General features: G+C 39.0%; 1 protein-coding gene across 4 annotated transcripts in view; it reads left to right on the top strand.

Moving 5' to 3' along the window:
- ptprub (protein tyrosine phosphatase receptor type Ub) overlaps positions 1 to 17,523 on the top strand; it is a 167,360-nt gene that overhangs the window by 91,175 nt on the left and 58,662 nt on the right. For all 4 annotated transcript variants that reach the window (XM_041234002.1, XM_041234001.1, XM_041234005.1 and 1 more), the window contains exons 7-8: positions 6,017 to 6,310; positions 14,605 to 14,919. In XM_041234002.1, the coding sequence (XP_041089936.1) occupies positions 6,017 to 6,310; positions 14,605 to 14,919 (609 nt within the window). The remainder of the gene's footprint in view (positions 1 to 6,016; positions 6,311 to 14,604; positions 14,920 to 17,523) is intronic.

The raw sequence follows: 17,523 nt of genomic DNA, 5'->3' as shown, positions 1-17,523 counted from the left end.
TCTGTCACGTCATTTAAAAAGTGCATGATTGACATGCAAAAAGGTCTATTATATTTTTATAATGCTTTTATTGGCGCAACATTTGATGGATACAAAATTTAGGGGCTATAAGGACCTATTTTTAGCAAACTTAATCTTACTTTCAGTAGTTATTTTCAGAACTGATGGATCGCTATTGATTACTGTCTGCTGTCTCTGTTATACCGTGGCATATGCGGTAGTAACTCGGGTAGTAGTTTGGCCAATCACTTCCGACATTTTACAATATGTGTGGGAGGGTTTACTCTTTCAAAATGTGAATGGTGGATTGATCACGTCAATCAAACAGTGAATGATTGATGCCTAAACTGGCCTATAGGATTTCTCCTCATCTAATTTACATCCACCTTGAAATATTTAGTATTTTGTGAAGAACAATGTATTTGTGCTACACTCAGTCACGGTGAAAAAATATCTGCTTGCTAATTTTTCATGACATAACATAAAAATAATTAATAGAAATTTTCAACTGGGTTGGCCTGCCACGGTCTGGCATTTGGAGGAGTTAGTAAATTTGAATGTTACAAAGCCCATGCTTGTGCAGCTAGCTGCTTTCAAAACGTAGTGAAAATAAAACTGAGAACCGTATCTGATATTTATAAGCAACTTCTGTTTACCTTGGCTATGGTGATATTTTTTATTTGTACTTCCTCTTTAGATATTATGCTTTCAGTGTATGTCAGTTTCAGATAGCTATTTCTTGGTATGTTTTGTAGAATGAAACCTTCTTTTGTCTTGAAAGGGACAGAAGGCACTTTGAACTCCTAACTTCTGAATGCACTATTGACTGTCTTCAAGTCCAGCACTATAAAGATGAATTATATTCCTAGAATATAAAAGAAACAATTCATAAAGAACACAAACAGAATAGCTACACACAAGCATAGGCATTGGGTTATATGGGCCAGTGGTTCCCAGGCTCCATCAATATTCTGGAATGTGGGTCCAGCACCACAACTTATCGAATAACATTTAACATCAGATTGGATTAACAGGAACATCAGCAGTATTTCTCCTTCGTAAAAGGTAATGTTCTGAGCCCTGGCCATTGGTGCAAGCCTTTCACAGACCACCGGTTCTCACACAAAGTCACGAAACCAGAAAGGGTCAGATTGTGTCAGAGTCCACTTTCTTTTGTCATTTCCATATTTAATATTGTGTTCTTTGTATTTTTGCATTTAATATTATGATAGCGTGTTGTTATTCTGCCTACCAAGAGTAAATAAAAAAACACTGTGTAGAGCCAAGAACGACTGAATCACTTGGCAGCTCTGCAGAGTCAAAATAACGTTATCGATGAAATAGACGAAATCTCCTCGATCTCATTCTGTGCACTGAACAGCGCCAGAATGTTTTTGCTCTTTACTATGCGGTAAGTTGTCTGTGCACTAATCAATAATTACTGTTGTCTTTGTCGAAACACAAATGTATAATTAATGCTTTATTATATATCAATTTAGTTTCTCCTGGTTTACACAATAACCAACAGGGTATGAAACGGTAGTGTTTATAATTTTTTTTTTTATTATTGTTTCCCCAAATATCCTTATAGTTTGACTGGAAGTCATGCTGTGTATATGCAGTCAGTCCTTTATAATGTAATTGATTCCTATTTTCTGTTATTTATTGATTTTTAGTATTTTTTTTTTTTTTTTTTTTTTTTTTTTACAATAGATTCATTTCTGTGTACCTTATTATTGTATTTGGAGTTATTCTGTCTATGTTGCTACTTTTAAAATGACTCTTTCAGCAGTGAAAGCTGGTTTAATTTAAGCAAGCATATTTGTGTGCTCTCACCCAGAGTAACAACACGGAACCTTTGTTTTTGTAGGTTATATGTTTTCCGTATTCAATAGGGCTTTGTCGTTTTATCCTCTATGCACCATTGTATAGTACAAACAATGTGCCATAGACAAGCAATATATACACCAAAAATTAGGTATTGTAAGTACACAGCAACGACATAAGGTAGACGTTTTAACCAGTAGATATTGAGTTTACTGACAATGTAACATTTTGTTGGTTATAAACAAGGCTTTTAAGGAGATTATTTTCATCTGTTCCTCCGAACCCCAAGTATACCCTTGGGCAGCATCAAAAGTGTTACCAACCTGATGCCGCTGCACACAAGCACAAAACAAAATAGGCTGTTAATCAGGTTTAAAGGAGAAAAGTGCATGAATGAGACTTAAGTGAAAATGGTAATATAACCAAAAATGGTTCATATTTGCAGCCTTTGATGTGGTGCAAACTGGAAGCTCTGCACATTATGTAACCAGTTTAGGGGGATGGATACATTACTCTTTGTAACCGATGCCACAGATGTTTGTAGTCGAGAGGTGAGCTCTGTAGTCAAGAGTAAAGTGTGTGTCAGTGTTATTAACTCGTCAGCAGCTTGGAGGAGATCTACTCAGTCTCACTAGCTGCTTAATCAGAGCTCATCCTCAAGCTTAAACCCAAGAGTGTGGCCACCTAGTCTCAGGGGGATTTAAAGTCTGACTTGTAACCACGACCACTCGCAGGGCCCCAGGATCCGGAGCGACTTTAGAATCACGTGTCTCGCAGGCCAGCAAACATGCTGTAGCTCGGTGATACTCCTGGCAACTCTGGCCCTTGAGATCCATTCCAGTCCTGTTCTTTATTCCAACCAGGTCCTAAATTAGTTACTTGCCTCTTAACAGCGTCAGTTAACTACATTAGAACATGCTTGGAGTAAAAACCTGGACTGGATTAGATCTCGAGGGACAGAGTTCAGAACCTCTGCTCTAGCATGCAAAGAACATGAATATGTAATTACCTGTTTTCAACCACAGGGGTCAGGATTCTTTCCCTGAGGAGGCCAACGTATTGAATTGGCATCTCAGTCCATTGAATTAAATGGAAAGGCAAGGGCTGGATGCAGACCACAAACCATACTGTTCAAAGACAAAAGTCTTACCATTCAACTAAAGAGCGGGTTCTATAGCAGAGGGGTAAGTATGGGTCTTATACTGATGTCAGTATTAACTCATGAGCTGCTAGGAGGAGATCCATTAAAAATATTGGATGACACCCACCCCTTTCCTCCTTCTAGAATGTGTTCCCTATTTTCCCTCTTAGCATACAGTACTGTAGGGTGCATGGTGGTTCACCTTATAAAAGCACTGGCACTTGTATTGCAGGGTGGGTCAGGAAGGGTGATATTAGCTGGTGACCCACAAAAAAGCAATGCCATTCACACTGCAGCGTGCTTAGGGAGGTAAAATGTCTGGAGATGTAGTCAGACACCAATAAACCCAGATGGATATTTGCATTGCCCCCAGAGTTCAGTGTCTTGGTAACAGGTTCGGCAGATGATCATTGGCTTGATAACAGGCTTCTGATCTTTCGTCTTGCTCTGCAAGTGAGCGGCAGCAGTGAGGCCACACAAAATGGGGCATCAGTTTTTCAAAAATGTAAAGAAAACACACTTGATAAAGTATTAAAAGCCTTTGAAGAATTAGACCAAAGCAAAGCACCTGCCAATCACTTGCAATCTAATAGTCTGGTATATGAATCATGGATAGTTCAGAGGCATTTTCATTCAACAAATATTGGCAAATGGATTTCAAGGATAATTCCTGCATGTTGTTGCGTTTGATGTGAATGGGAAGGCAGCCTATTACTGTGCTTCAGATTCTAACCAAGTATTTTTCAGCCCAAGCTTTTGTTTGTGTCTAAAGCCAGCCAGATTAGTCAGCGCCCTGGGGCAATCTGTCTTTCACTGGCTCCAGTGTATGCTCTGTAGCGCTGCGGCTCTCAGCAGAGGACAATGGGAGTGCGAGTTTCTGATTTCCGTTTGGAAGCAGTCGTCTCTCTCCAATGATTAGGGTGCTTGTGATCTGTCATAAACAGCAGGATAGCTCAGTGCACACGACATTTCATTAAATATCTCTTATATGGTGTTTCTTTAAAAATAATTTACCAAGATGACAAAAGTTTAGAAGTACAGTAACTGTACAACAAGTAGAAGCAAGAGTCTGTGTCCAGTTACCATATAAGTACAGTAAACTCTCGCTAATTTGTGTCCTGGTAGTCCCTGGTAAGTGACCTGTATTCCGAACCAGGCCATAATAATAGAAAGCAGCTACAGCTGTACAAACAAACCTTCTGTTATAAGTATATAAGACGTATAGCTGTTACTTCGTAAAACTGGGTACAGCTCAACAATCTGATGTGTTGAGCCATTCCAAACACCTGTTCCTGTTCAACAGGAACAGGTCCATGTTTGTGCATCTGCTGAAATGACACCTTATGTATTCCAAGGGTTATCAGCTTATTTTTGATGAAACGCAAGTATCAAAAACATAAATCAAAGACAAGCCATTGTTAGCATTGTACAGATAACAAAACAACATCGTTCCAACTGGTTTGGATTATGGGAAATCCGAACCCTTTATAATGGTGGAAGTTCTGGTACAAGATTGTTGTCTTCAGGATTATGCTTGGTCCAGCCTGAAAAGTCAATATCAGAGCACGCAAGTGCAGCTCCGAGTCAGAGTTTTCAGGGTCAGTCTGGATCTTCCCTAGGATAGCTGCAATCACCCCACTGAGAAAGAGGGTCCAGTTCTCCTGGGCTAGCCAATGTTACATTACCTGCACTTGAGTAAGAAACTTTCTCTTCACTGAATCTGAATTAATGACTATTGTCTTCCAGCCTAGCATCCAAACACTTCAAAGGTATTGGAGGTCATTTGCTGCTAGAACTTACTATTAAAAAAGCCCTGGAATGGGAAAGAAAAGTAGACCTCTCTTTGGGATTAGGGTTTTAGTTCTAGGAAAGATTTCAAAATGTATTATTATTATTATTATTGTTATTAACTTGTTTTGCTCTTATAGTTTTCAGGGACACTCATGATATTAATTAACATTGCATTGTTTGTACGTGTTCCTTTCTAAATCCCATCCAGTGTCATTGCAGGGGCTGTTCAAAGACTACATTCTTTGTAGTCTAGAAGCTTTCAGCTTTTAAGAGGGGACATTTTGTTTTTATAAAAGAGTGTTCCATTTTTATCCCACTTTTTACTTTGTGGTGGATCTGCAGCATGGCTCAAAATTAGACACCAAATCAATAGCTCTACTGTTCTTTTAAACAATGCTCGTTCAACCTTAGAAACCCCCTATACTTGCAGAACTGGCAGAAGGCACAGGTGTCATTGTCCATCCATCAACAGTCCAAAGCACCTTTGACCATTGTTCCAGAGTCCAATTTCTGTGTTCTTGTGCAAATTTTAGCCTTTTAGTCTCGTTCCCTTTTCTTAACAGTATTCTTACTGCAACACATCCTTTAAGTCCTGATTTCAAGAGTGATCTTCGTACTGTTGATTTGATGGACGACGACACCAGTGCCTTCTGCCAGTTCAGTTGTCAGTGCGATGCTTGTTTTCGTTCTATTCCTTAAGGATATTATCTTCAAGTATTGCTCATTCTTGTTAGACAGCTTTTTGGGTCTTCTATGTCTGGGTTTGTCAATTACAAATGATGTTTCTCTGTACTTGTTGATTATGCCTCGGACACCACACCTTGAAAATCAAGTGATGCGAGTTTTTTCGCTCAGTGTTTTTCCTTCTTTGTGTAAGTCAAGGTTGTTATAATAAATTGTTATTGTTGATGCACACAATGCATCAGAGTAGAAAAATGTGACATGTCTTAAGACTTTTGCACAGGAGAGTGTGTGTGTGTACTCATTTTGGTTCATGGAGCATAAAGCCTGCCACTCCAGGCTGCAATGACTTTTTTGGAACCAGTTTTATTTTTTTAAGTTTTATTATTACTACCCCTTTCTCTTTATCTATCTTTCTTCATATGTGGTGTTAATCCCATGCTCTCTTATTTTTATTTATATTCTTCCATGTAGGCAGTGGTTGGTTCCATTCAACTTCGACTGAAGAGAACATTGCCTATGTTAATGCCCAATTAAAAGTTTTTTAACATTAAGCCTTCCTCTTCTCTCCTGCAGTGCCCCCGTCACCGATCGCTCCTCCCCAGCTGCTGAGGGCTGGCTCCACCTACCTGATCATCCAGCTGAATACCAACTCTATCCTGGGCGACGGGCCCATCATCCGCCGTGAAATCGAATACCGGGCCAGCCAGGCGCCTTGGTCCGAGGTGCACGCGGTCAGCATGGCCACCTACAAGCTGTGGCACCTGGACCCTGATACAGAGTACCTCATAAGCGTCTTGCTGAGCCGTCCCGGAGAAGGGGGCACAGGCAGGCCCGGACCACCGCTCATCAGCCGTACCAAGTGTGCAGGTGGGTGTGGGGAATAGGGATGGGCAATAGTGTGCAGGTGGGTGTGGGGAATAGGGATGGGGATTTGAAGTGTTTTTATTAAGTGACAGGAAAAATTGGCGTTACTGTTGCACTTTCTGCAAGACTGCCTGTGATTTTCCTCTTCAACTAAAATGACACTCATAATACAGGTGCTTTTATTGGATTGGCTATTTTTGCAGATTAAGTGGTGGTATTTTTAATGCGATTGGGACTAACCCTGACAGTAATGTGCAGGTGTTTATATTAAAGTTCAAATGTTAATAGATGTTATTGAAATTAGATGTATTGTTAATAGAAAAAGACAAGTGGAATGGTATAATTGACACATTTTAATTTGACAACAATGTAACTTGAGTCAATTTTGTTATATCTTATCTTGGTCGCCAAATCGTACCAAATACCTGTGCTTACTCATATAAAACACCTGTGCTATGTTTGAGAGCTACTGTGCTCTGTCTCTGGCAATAATGATCACTGGGACAGTCGGGTCAGTTGCTCTACACTTCTAAAGAAGAATAGAGAACTGTCCCCAGCACTGGCACATTGCACCAAAATAACAAGCAATGAAAAATGCTCAGTACTTGAGCACCTTTGCCTCGATATACACAATAACACTCTATTCTTAGCTTTCCGGCACGACCTCTTTTCGAATATTTAATTAGGATCAACAAAATTTTATCCGGCACTGTCAGACAGTAACCAATTTATCTTTTAAATACAGCAAAAACATGTGAAGGAAAAGCATTCTGTAAACTTGAATAGCTGCAGTTAATAACATTATGTTACCAAATGAACACGATCACAGATTAGCGTGTTGGCTGGGAATTCTCCAGCAGGCAGGTGTGCTTGATGAAGCATCATTTTAATTATCTGTGAGGTTTCTAGATGTAATTATCCCAGCCCCGATTCCTTCAGTAAATCAAGACTGCAGCCAACATCATTGGCAGCTTTTTCCACCAGGGAGAGGAGGGGGGGGGGTGGAATGGCAATTCAATACTGTTTTTCAAGCAGCACATGTACATTTATTTTTTTGTTGTGGAAGCTGAGCATTAAACAGCTCTTACCACCACTTCACACTGTGTAACAGTTCTTCATCTCCACTCACTTGGAAACGCTCAGTACTTCCTAGACTCTCTGGTTATAAGCACGACACCACACTGCCTTCCAATCCCTTCATTACTACTTAAGCCAACCACGATCACACTCCCTTAGACCGCTGCTGTAACTACTAGGCTAAACCGCTTCCCAGACCCTCCGATCAAACCGCATGGTCAAATGGAATTGTTCATCCATATACATATTGCACATTGGCTACACTTTAACATAATGGCCTGAGTATGACTCCCAGTACATTAGCTGCTATTGCTGTGGGGTTGCACTGGAATTCATTACCGATTCATAGACATTTTTGTTTGTAATTATCTTCAGGACTTGACGATTGATTAGAAAATAACAACACATCATTTGTTATTCAGATGCGACCATGAAATTCTATGAAATAAAAATGAATCTGCATTTGCAGCGATTGTTATAAAGGTGCTAACAAGAGTGTCTGAGCCCAAAAAAAAAAAAAAAAAAAAAAAAATTGTATATACATGTGCTGTAGGCAATTCTTTTATATTGGTTGAACAGCAACATCTTGGCCCGTGTTATCCAACCTAGCACACCCGAACAGATATCTGGTATGCAAAAGAACAGAGAAACACAAAAGAGCATGGACTGCAATCATTCTCTAGTCCAGAATATGACATAACTGCATTGTTCATGGGCGTGTTCATATATCACTATTAGCAAATGTAATAATGTGGCAAGTATCCATTTGTTACACATCTGTCTTGGCACATTTGCCTAATAGATTTGAGGTGCTGCTGCATTGTTCAAATCTCATTACAACGGAAGAGCGAGTATACATGTCATTGACACACTGTGAATGGTGGGACTCTGCAGTATGCTATAGCCAGAACAGGTGTTCTTCAAAATCAGATGCAAAAAATCAGATTGAATTTGACTGAAAGCCAAACACAGCATTAGTTTTTCAAGAAGGTATTATAAACATACTGTACCAGTTAATAAAGGGATTGATGCTACAATGAAATAAGGGCATTAAGGAAAGTTTTGTAAGTCCAAGTTTTTGTTACAGTAGTTCCAGGTAACCTTGCAGTTAAAATGTAAGGCTGTGGTTAATGCATATCCCATAGGTTGGCATTAAAGTATCTACAGTATTTATTGAAAGTACTCTTCAAGGTAATGTTGCATTTTACTCATCCAAAATACATTTTACTCACATACAGCCTGATTTTCAGAAGGTGCATGTTAGAGAGAAAATAGAGGTCGCATTGCATTCGCACTGCAAGTTTTTTTGCCACCTAATTATGCATCTCGATTTTCAACAGGGGCAGTTTAATTTCTCCTACTCGCAATGCCCTTTGCGACTCCTGCTTATGACTGATTTAATTGAAACGACAATTGAGTTTCAGGTTCATTAACAAGACAATTAGTCACATTTCAATAGTCTGGACTAGAATCTAAATCCTGCTCTCGTCGTGCCCCCCAGTACCCACTCCCACTCCCACTGCCACTCCCACGTTGTTTCTTGCATTTTTATCCCGACTGATTCTCACATGCTACTAAAAAAAAAAAAAAAAAAAAAAAAAAAAAAAAAAAAAAAAAAACAGAGGGTTAATATGTTATATATAAAAACAGAATTCAGAACACAAAGAGTGAAATAGATCTTCTCTCCCTATACACTCATTATATAGTGTACTTTTGAACACCTGTCACAACTTACAAATTCCAGCTGGTGTTTCCCTGCACCGTCGACTACAGCTGAAAATTGATCGCAAATCAGTCGGACTTTCCATGTCTTTTCTTAAATTAAAACGTTTACGTGGCCCTGTGGCGCGAATGTGACGTCACATAACAACAGAACCTGTGAGTGTGATTCTCTGACCTGACTAGCAATTTCCTGAATATGCTACTTTTGGTAAACCAACGAGAGATTTAGTGTTTTCTCGCAAATTACCGCAGTGTTTTTTTTTTTTTTTTTTTTTTTTTTCTTACCCAATCCCGCCCGTAACAAAGTACATTTTCCCCGCTCCCGCTGTTATGGGGGGATTCCAGTCCCGCTGCAGGGCTCTAGTCTGGACTTCCCTTTAACTGGAAAACAACGAGGCAGAGCACATGGTGTCGCAACAATGGGGAAAAAAGAAAGGAAAAATCCATTCTGAGCCACCCAAGCTGAGCTTTTCCTTGACGATATTTCAGCACAGAAAACTGTTCTTTTCTGCAAAAGGTTCGGAGCCACTGGTAAATTTAAAATACAGAAGGAATAACCGAGAAAATAAAAGCAACCAATGAAAAGGTAAAATAATAAGTCCAAAAAAGATTGTGAGACCTAAAGTTGTGATGCACCCCCTAGTCTCGGTACGTCGCTTTGGATAAAAGCGTCTGCTAAATTACTTTTAATAATAATAATAATAATAATAATAATAATAATGTGCCTATAGAAAAAAAAAAATCATAATAAAAATGTTAAACGTTAATATGCGTCTGTTACCTATGTTTTCGAATGGTCATGTGCTAATTATGTATTTAATATATTCTCAAATTAGCCAGCCTGCACTTATAAGCCCCTGTTTTGAATTTTCTGAACAAGGCACTGTTCTCCTTGATAAATGAGTCGTGGCTTGAGCCAGAATATTTAGCTACATCCGTGATGATACATTAAGCATCACATAAAACTTGCACAGTTAAAAAATGATGATGTTTTCATTCCTTGAATCTGTGGATATTGCAACATGTGTGCAATCTATTACACCGAGCACGTTTGGGAAGCCAGACAACTGATAATATTTGTGTTTTGGTTCAGTTTTGTTCCACATCCCCATTTGGAAATAGTATATACCCTTGCCCAATGGAAAAAAGTGCATCTGTGACATCAGTCAGTATTTTTGACATAGAAGACGATGCCTGGTCTGTAACTAGCTGTGTCTGGGTGACACCCACTGCATAAAAATGAATGGCTACCGTAGCCTTTTGAGGTATAGCGTGACTGGGGACTGTTTGAGATTCTAAATCAAACTCAAGCAGACACACACAGCTCTGTTGTAGTACCTATATCCAATCTGTATCTACACATAACTTCTATTGGGGTTAGATGTAGAAATGTCTGATGGTGTTGAAATACTCTGGGTTTAGTGTAGGTTAGTTTTTTCCTCATCCCTTCTCTCTCGTGCTGCATTCGAAGAATCAGAAGTGCTTTGATATTCTCCGTTGCAGATTACAGCTCAGTAGCCCTGTCAGCGGTCTCAGTTTATGACTCGAGAGGGGGCATGTCTTAATTAGCGAGTGTGTTTGGGTGTTTTGCACCTTTAGAAAATAAGGCATGCACGACAGATAAGATTAATGGAATCTTATCATGAGCTCTGTCATTAGCATAAACAATCTTCAGAAAAGTGCTGCACTTCACACAAATAATTAACCCTTACTGTAGACTGAATTTGTTAATTAGCCACACTGGGAAGACTGCAAGTGTTCACATAAATTATAGAACCTATCCATTCAAAAACATCCAGAAAACTAAAAAAAGTGAAGCAACTAGAAAAAATTTCAGTGGTCATGCATTTTCTTAGAGTATTAGAAATAATTGAACTGGGCTCCCAAGTGGCTCACCTGGTAAAGGCACATCCCTGTGGTGTGCAGGGTGAGTCATCTTGAGAAGAGCGCAGTTTCCTGGCTCTGCCAAGTTTCTGATCTTTGCTAGGGATTCCAGAGGAACTATAGCTTTGGCTCTTGTGTTCCAGTGGGTTAGGGAGGCAAAACCATTAGGAGCTGTTACTCCTCGTTGGACTACAGTGGACATATCTGGCCAGCTCCTGGGTGCAACTGGCTTGGGACTCCCACTGACCTTCAGTTCTCCTGAGCTTGTGCGGATTGCTTTGGTGAGGGAACATAATTAGACATCATGCATTTGTTTGAAAAACAAGGGTAAATAATGCATATAAAAATTAAAAAAAAAACTAAAAAAAAACTAAACATCAAAACTACAGCTAAGGCAAACCTCAGGACTAGCAATACTAATTATGGAGTTTACTGTAATAATGAGAAAAAAGGATTTTAAAACCTTCAAAGGCTGCTGGTCTTCCTCACTGTGAGGGTAATGATTTGGAATTATTCACAATCAGAAGTTGAATTACTGTGAAATCAGATGGCACAGCCGGACATTTCCCCAGTGCACACGCGTTTGTTCTGCAGAAATTGGTTTGCTTTCTTGGAAATAGTGTTGTGTTAGTGGTTGTCTCTCGGGCATCATCTCACAAGAATCACTTTTCAAAAAGATGACCCACCTGGATCGCTGTAGAAAGCACGGCTGATAGCACCGTGGTTAGAGGTGTACTGAACTAGCTGTATTTATCAGGGAGTTGGAATACATTTCCGAAATTTGGATGGCAGTATTCTAAAGTTTCCTGACAGGGACATTATTTGGTAACTACAGTTATCAAACAAAGTACTGCAATTCATTACAGATTATTCTACTGTAAATTACTTGTTGCCTAGTGCAGTATGTTACACTTCAGTGCTGTAAAAACTTCTGTTATCCTGTTTTTTTATTTGTCTTTTTGAGTAATTTCAGCATTCAGTTAAGAATATTTTGTGAGTAGCATTCAGTTGTCAAATGTACATTATTTATTCATCTCCATGATTTTGACATTTTATTTTCGTAAGCATGAATTTGTATTATGTACTTTCCACTGTATATCACATATTATGCATTTCTCTAATTGGAGTATTATGGATTTTCTTGTATTTACTGCATCTTATAAAGCGCTTTTGTGATGGTCTTCCAGTATGAAAGGCGCTATATAAAACAGATTGATTGATATTACAAATGAATCTATCTGATTTCTCTGAATGCTTTTTGAATCTAAAGTACGTATTTATATTATAGCTGTCCCGGCTACATGTTTCATGTAAACCTTGCTACAGACACTTCAGCCGCATTACTGCAGTGACTGGTTATAACAACCTGAACTGAGCTGCCTTGTTTTTTTTCCTGGTTGTTATGCCGACAGTAGACTGTCTTTGCTCACTGACATGGCTGTTTGGAGGGTATCTGGAGAGCTGAGATTCGATTATGAGAAGAATGAGACAGGCTGACAGCATTTTGATTCCGTTGACCCGGGGCTTGTCTAATTAATTACTGTAATTGGCATCGGTGTTGCCTGATAAGTCCATAGACAAAGCCGTCACTCTGTACTAGAGGGTGTGTCAATCACTGGGCTATGGTAGACAGTGGGGTCTAGTCTGAAGCTGGGTGCTGTTTTGAGGTCAATCAGGTACCTGTCCTGGATTTACCATCCCCTATGGGCACTGTGCGTAGCCAGTTCCCTTCAGGACTGTTCTCAGGATTTACACAGTGATTCAGGCTTGTAGCTATGTGCAGTGACAGCAGGAATCTACTCTCTCCCTCTGTATCCCCCTAAACAAGGCAGCATAGCCTTTTCACTGGCGGAATGACAGCACTGCCAACATGTAGACAACAAAAGCATGACTCATATCACCAAGTGCCACAAGGTATTTGTAACGGAGAAAATAATTGAGATTTCCGTTGTCATCTTGTTACATATGCTGTAGTGTAAAGGGTTGTTTTCAGCTCACAATCTCCAGCTTGCACCACTTTTTTTGTACAGAAAATTCAAATCTGTACCTGTTTTAAATGCACTTTAATGGGTCCTTACAATTTTTTTTTATCATTTAATAATTTCGTTTTTACATTTTGGAAAACGTATGGAAGTATTTTGTTTGCAAGTACGTTAAGTCTTGTTCACCGTGCTTTCTGAACATGCATGTTATGTTGTTCAATGCCAGTATAGTGGTGATGTAGCTAATACAGTGCCATAGTTTTAAATTATTTCAGGCATTAATCTAGTAAACCTCTGAAATCAGCTCTTCCTCTATTGTCTCCTGTATCGGTAACCATCTGTTTTTGATACTGTACTGCACGCTGGTCTCTTTAAAACACAGTAACAGATGCAGTCTGTTATTCTTCTGTTATAAACCTGCCGTATTAAGGAGATACATGTTCCATGTTAAATGATTATAGCTTGGTTCCGAGCAGAAAATGTTAAAGAATGTAGAAATTTAATAGATAATCTGTCTATGCAGTGCTACATCAGCAAACAGAAATATCCTTGTTTGAAATATGCAATACTCTACTAGAAATAATATATTGACAACAAATATAATCGCAGCCTCCCCAGGTAATTACCTTGCTCCACTGGCCAACAACATTTCCTGATTAATGTAAAAACTAATCGTATTCTTTTACATTGTTACGTTGTTTTTCTTTAAGCCCATATTGAAAATATCTGCTGATTTTGTATTTTGTATGACCTATTAGAACAGTTCAACAGAAACACTGTTTGCTTTGCATTAGCTGTAAGGTGTAAAGTACAGCCAGTAGCATTTGGCTCACTGCATTTTTAGGTGGTTGCAGCATTTACATAAACCAATTCCTGAGTCAAAGTGATAGTGGGAGCATCTCAGTTTTCTCAATAGTACTGACAACTTTGGCATGACAATTACGATATGTTTCAAACATCTGTCTATTGAATCCCTTTGGTATGATCTAAAGAAAAATATGCAAATAGTGCAAAATATGGTACTGCCATCAGTGTACGAAACTACAGATGTACAGTGTGTAATCTGGAATCTGTCATTTTTTAAGTATAATTTTTCCTAAAACAGAGCCTTGATTGCAGCCTTTATCGTTTAATAGCCTCAATGTCTCGGGTCATAATTAATCATTAGCCAATGTGTTAAGAACTCATTCTTTTCATCAGTTTAGGTAGAGTTCATATTTGATGAAATGCACAGGTCTGATCTTGTGAAATCCCCTGTGAATTAGTCCAGGCCTTGTTAGTTTACCATGTGATATACTGGTTTAACAGTGCCTCCTGCTGGCTAGATCACGTTTTGATTCACACCAAGCCAAGAGAGTGCAGCCGGGCGGAGACTGGGCGTGAACAAACGGGAGTCTTATCCCCTTTACAAAAGGTTATAGAGCTTTTAACCTCATCTCATCACACTGACAGGGAAGATAATGTGTAATGGCAGTGTATCACGCAACAGGGTTCTGTTTGTTGCAAAAAAAAACCCAAAAAAACTACACAAACAAAATACCATCCCTATATTTATAGCTAAGCATGGCTGTGGGATGCCACTGCTTTCTAGTAATAATAAAGATAAAGTTTCTGTCACACCTCTCTCCACAGAACCCATGCGGGCGCTAAGGGGACTGACGGCTTTAGAGATCCAGTCCCGCCAGCTGACTTTGCAGTGGGAGCTGCCGGGCTACAACCTCACTCGTTGCCACACCTACTCTGTGTCTCTGTGCTACCACTACGGGATAGGTGGTAGCGACAGGCACAACACCACAGTGCGGGAGTGCCTGACCATGGATCACAATACCTCCCAGTACACCCTCCAGGACCTGCCTCCCTACCGCACCGTCCACATCCAGATGGCACTCTCCAACCCCGAGGGCAAGAGAGAGAGCAAGGAGGCCACCTTTCAGACTGAAGAGGACCGTGAGTCAGCCATTTTTTCTTTATTTTATTAGACACTTTGATTTTTTTTTTTTTTTTGGGTGGTTGTTGCAGTTCACAAAGCGAACGGAGAAGCAATACTTGTTTCGATTGATTTGACACATCATCAAAATGAATAGGGCTCTATATTTCACGCTAAGAAGTTAATTACATTGCACTCCAGTTTAGACTTAATTAATAATGTCTATATTTTCTATTGATTTTGTTTTAAAATATATAAATACCCACTCAGTGCAGTTCTGTTTAACAGAAAACTACAGCAATGAACATGACCCTGTTATTTTAAATTTTTTAATTTGATAAATTTTGATTAAAAAAAGGTTGCAATTGATAAAACTGTCTAGAAATGTTCCACGCATGACAAACCATAATCTATTTATATTGTAGCTCAGTTTTGTGAATGGCGCCCCACAATAGGAAACAACAAAGTAACACTGCAGTCAAACCCTCATAATGATAGTGGTGTAAGGATTCATTTATAAAGAATATTATGTGTACAGATTATATATATTTTTATAAACATCAAATATAGAGAGAAATACACTGACACCGTCAAAATCAACGTCGGTGTTATTCAAGCACTTTACAGTAGCTTATGAAACGGTGTTGTAATTAACAGCCTGTAGGTAAAGTGTATCTGCAAGGACAGCTTTCAGTTCTAGTACGTCAGATGCATGTTCATCATTTAGCTCTTGCAAAACAAATACAATGTGTAACCCATACTGGTCTTGGGCATCAGACGACTCGTCAGTGACCACTGACAAGCAACCAGACTGTTTTACCAATCCCATAATCTCCTGTTTGTGATACTCGCCAACTTTAGGTAAGTATTCATGTCTCAGCTGGGCTGATGAAGGAATCACTCCACCATTTGTTGCACGCGGTCTGAAGAATTTACGTAACTTTTGGTTGTTCAATTTTTCAAGAGCGATATTTGCACAAACAAACGCCTCTGTCAGGTCATAGTGTAATACAGTAATGCTGCAGGACGTACAGAAGAGCTTCCCTCCATCGCTGTGTAAAACTCCTGCTGATTACTGCTTTACGTGATCTGCTGCAGGCACATTTTTTGCATTTTTGAGACATCCATTTTCTTGTTTACAGTTTGTAGTATTTTAATTTCCCACCTAGATTGGGAAACGGGCGAATGTGTGTCTTTTCGTTCACATAAAGTCAGAAAAAAACAACATATGAATCCAAATTAACATGTATTTGTACTAAAGTAATACAAAGATGACTACAAAATATTTAGAAGTGAGTAGTTTTTCGAGATTTACAATTATACTGTATTTACTCTATTCACTTCTAAATCTCAAAAAACTACTCACTTCTAAATCTTTTGTAGTCATCTTTGTATTACTTTAGTATAAATACATGTTAATTTGGATTCATATGTTGTTTTTTTCTGACTTTATGTGAATGAAAAGACACACATTTGCCCATTGAAAACAGTGATATTTTGAAATATCACTGTCCTGGTCACATAAGCAATAATAGCCATGTTCTATACTTTTGAGGCATAAGCAATTAGGAAATAACACTTACTACCCAGGAACAAAAAAAACATTTGTTTTTGTTACACAGTGTTATTATTATTATTTGTTATTATTTGTTATTTAGCAGATGCATTTATCCAAGGCAAATTACAGAGACTAGGGTGTGTGAACTATGCATTCACTGCAGTCACTTTCAACAACATCTCACCCGAAAGATGGAGCACAAGGAGGTTAAGTGACTGAGTTTAATGTCACACACAGGGCCGGATTAACAATGGCTCCAATGGCGCTGTGGAGCAGGGCCTACCCTCAGAATGACCGAATATATTTTTTAGGTGTACACATTGCGATACATTTGCATAGAGAATATGTATATTTGAAGAATGTGATGATACATTTATTGAAACAAACATGGGGCCCATAATGAAATAAATGGGGGCCCACAAATCTGTTTGGCGCCAGGCCCACAAAAGGTTAATCTACCACTGGGCACACAGTGTGTCAGTGAGTGAGCCGGGTATTTCCTGGTTACAAGCCCTTTTCATTAACCACTGGACCACAAGGCCTTCTGACACATTTACCAGTCATACCACTGGCAACCTACTCTCACAATAATAAAAGCACACAATTAGAAGGTTTACATGCAGTAAGTTGCAGCTCAGTATTGTTCCAGATATAAAGTAGAGTAGCATAATAGAGCATGGAGAGGAACACAGCATTCACGTTTACAGATTGTTTTGAATTATTACTCTAATACACTGTGGTATATATTTATATTGACTGCATATTGAAAACTATGTTTTCTCAATGAGCACAATTGTGACCAATGTACTATATTTCAAGTTTCTTAGCGAAAAGGCATATTCTTGTAACAACACTTGTTTTAATGGTTGTTTGCAAGGCTTTAGATGAACACACAATAAAATCTGCTAGTGTCACCATATTTAAAGAGACATTACACAACGTGCACATATGTACAATTTTACATGTGATGGGTGCAGAAGTCAATTTGAGGTGAAAGATTGTGTTGTTCTGAGTGCTCTACTGCACACCTGCTGCTTGCCAGTAATGTATTCTCTGTCCCCTGGGA

Source organism: Polyodon spathula, chromosome 32 (assembly GCF_017654505.1).
Source record: "Polyodon spathula isolate WHYD16114869_AA chromosome 32, ASM1765450v1, whole genome shotgun sequence".
NCBI lineage: Eukaryota > Metazoa > Chordata > Actinopteri > Acipenseriformes > Polyodontidae > Polyodon > Polyodon spathula.
Note: the sequence above shows the minus strand (reverse complement) of the source record. Positions and strands in the feature narration are given on the sequence as shown.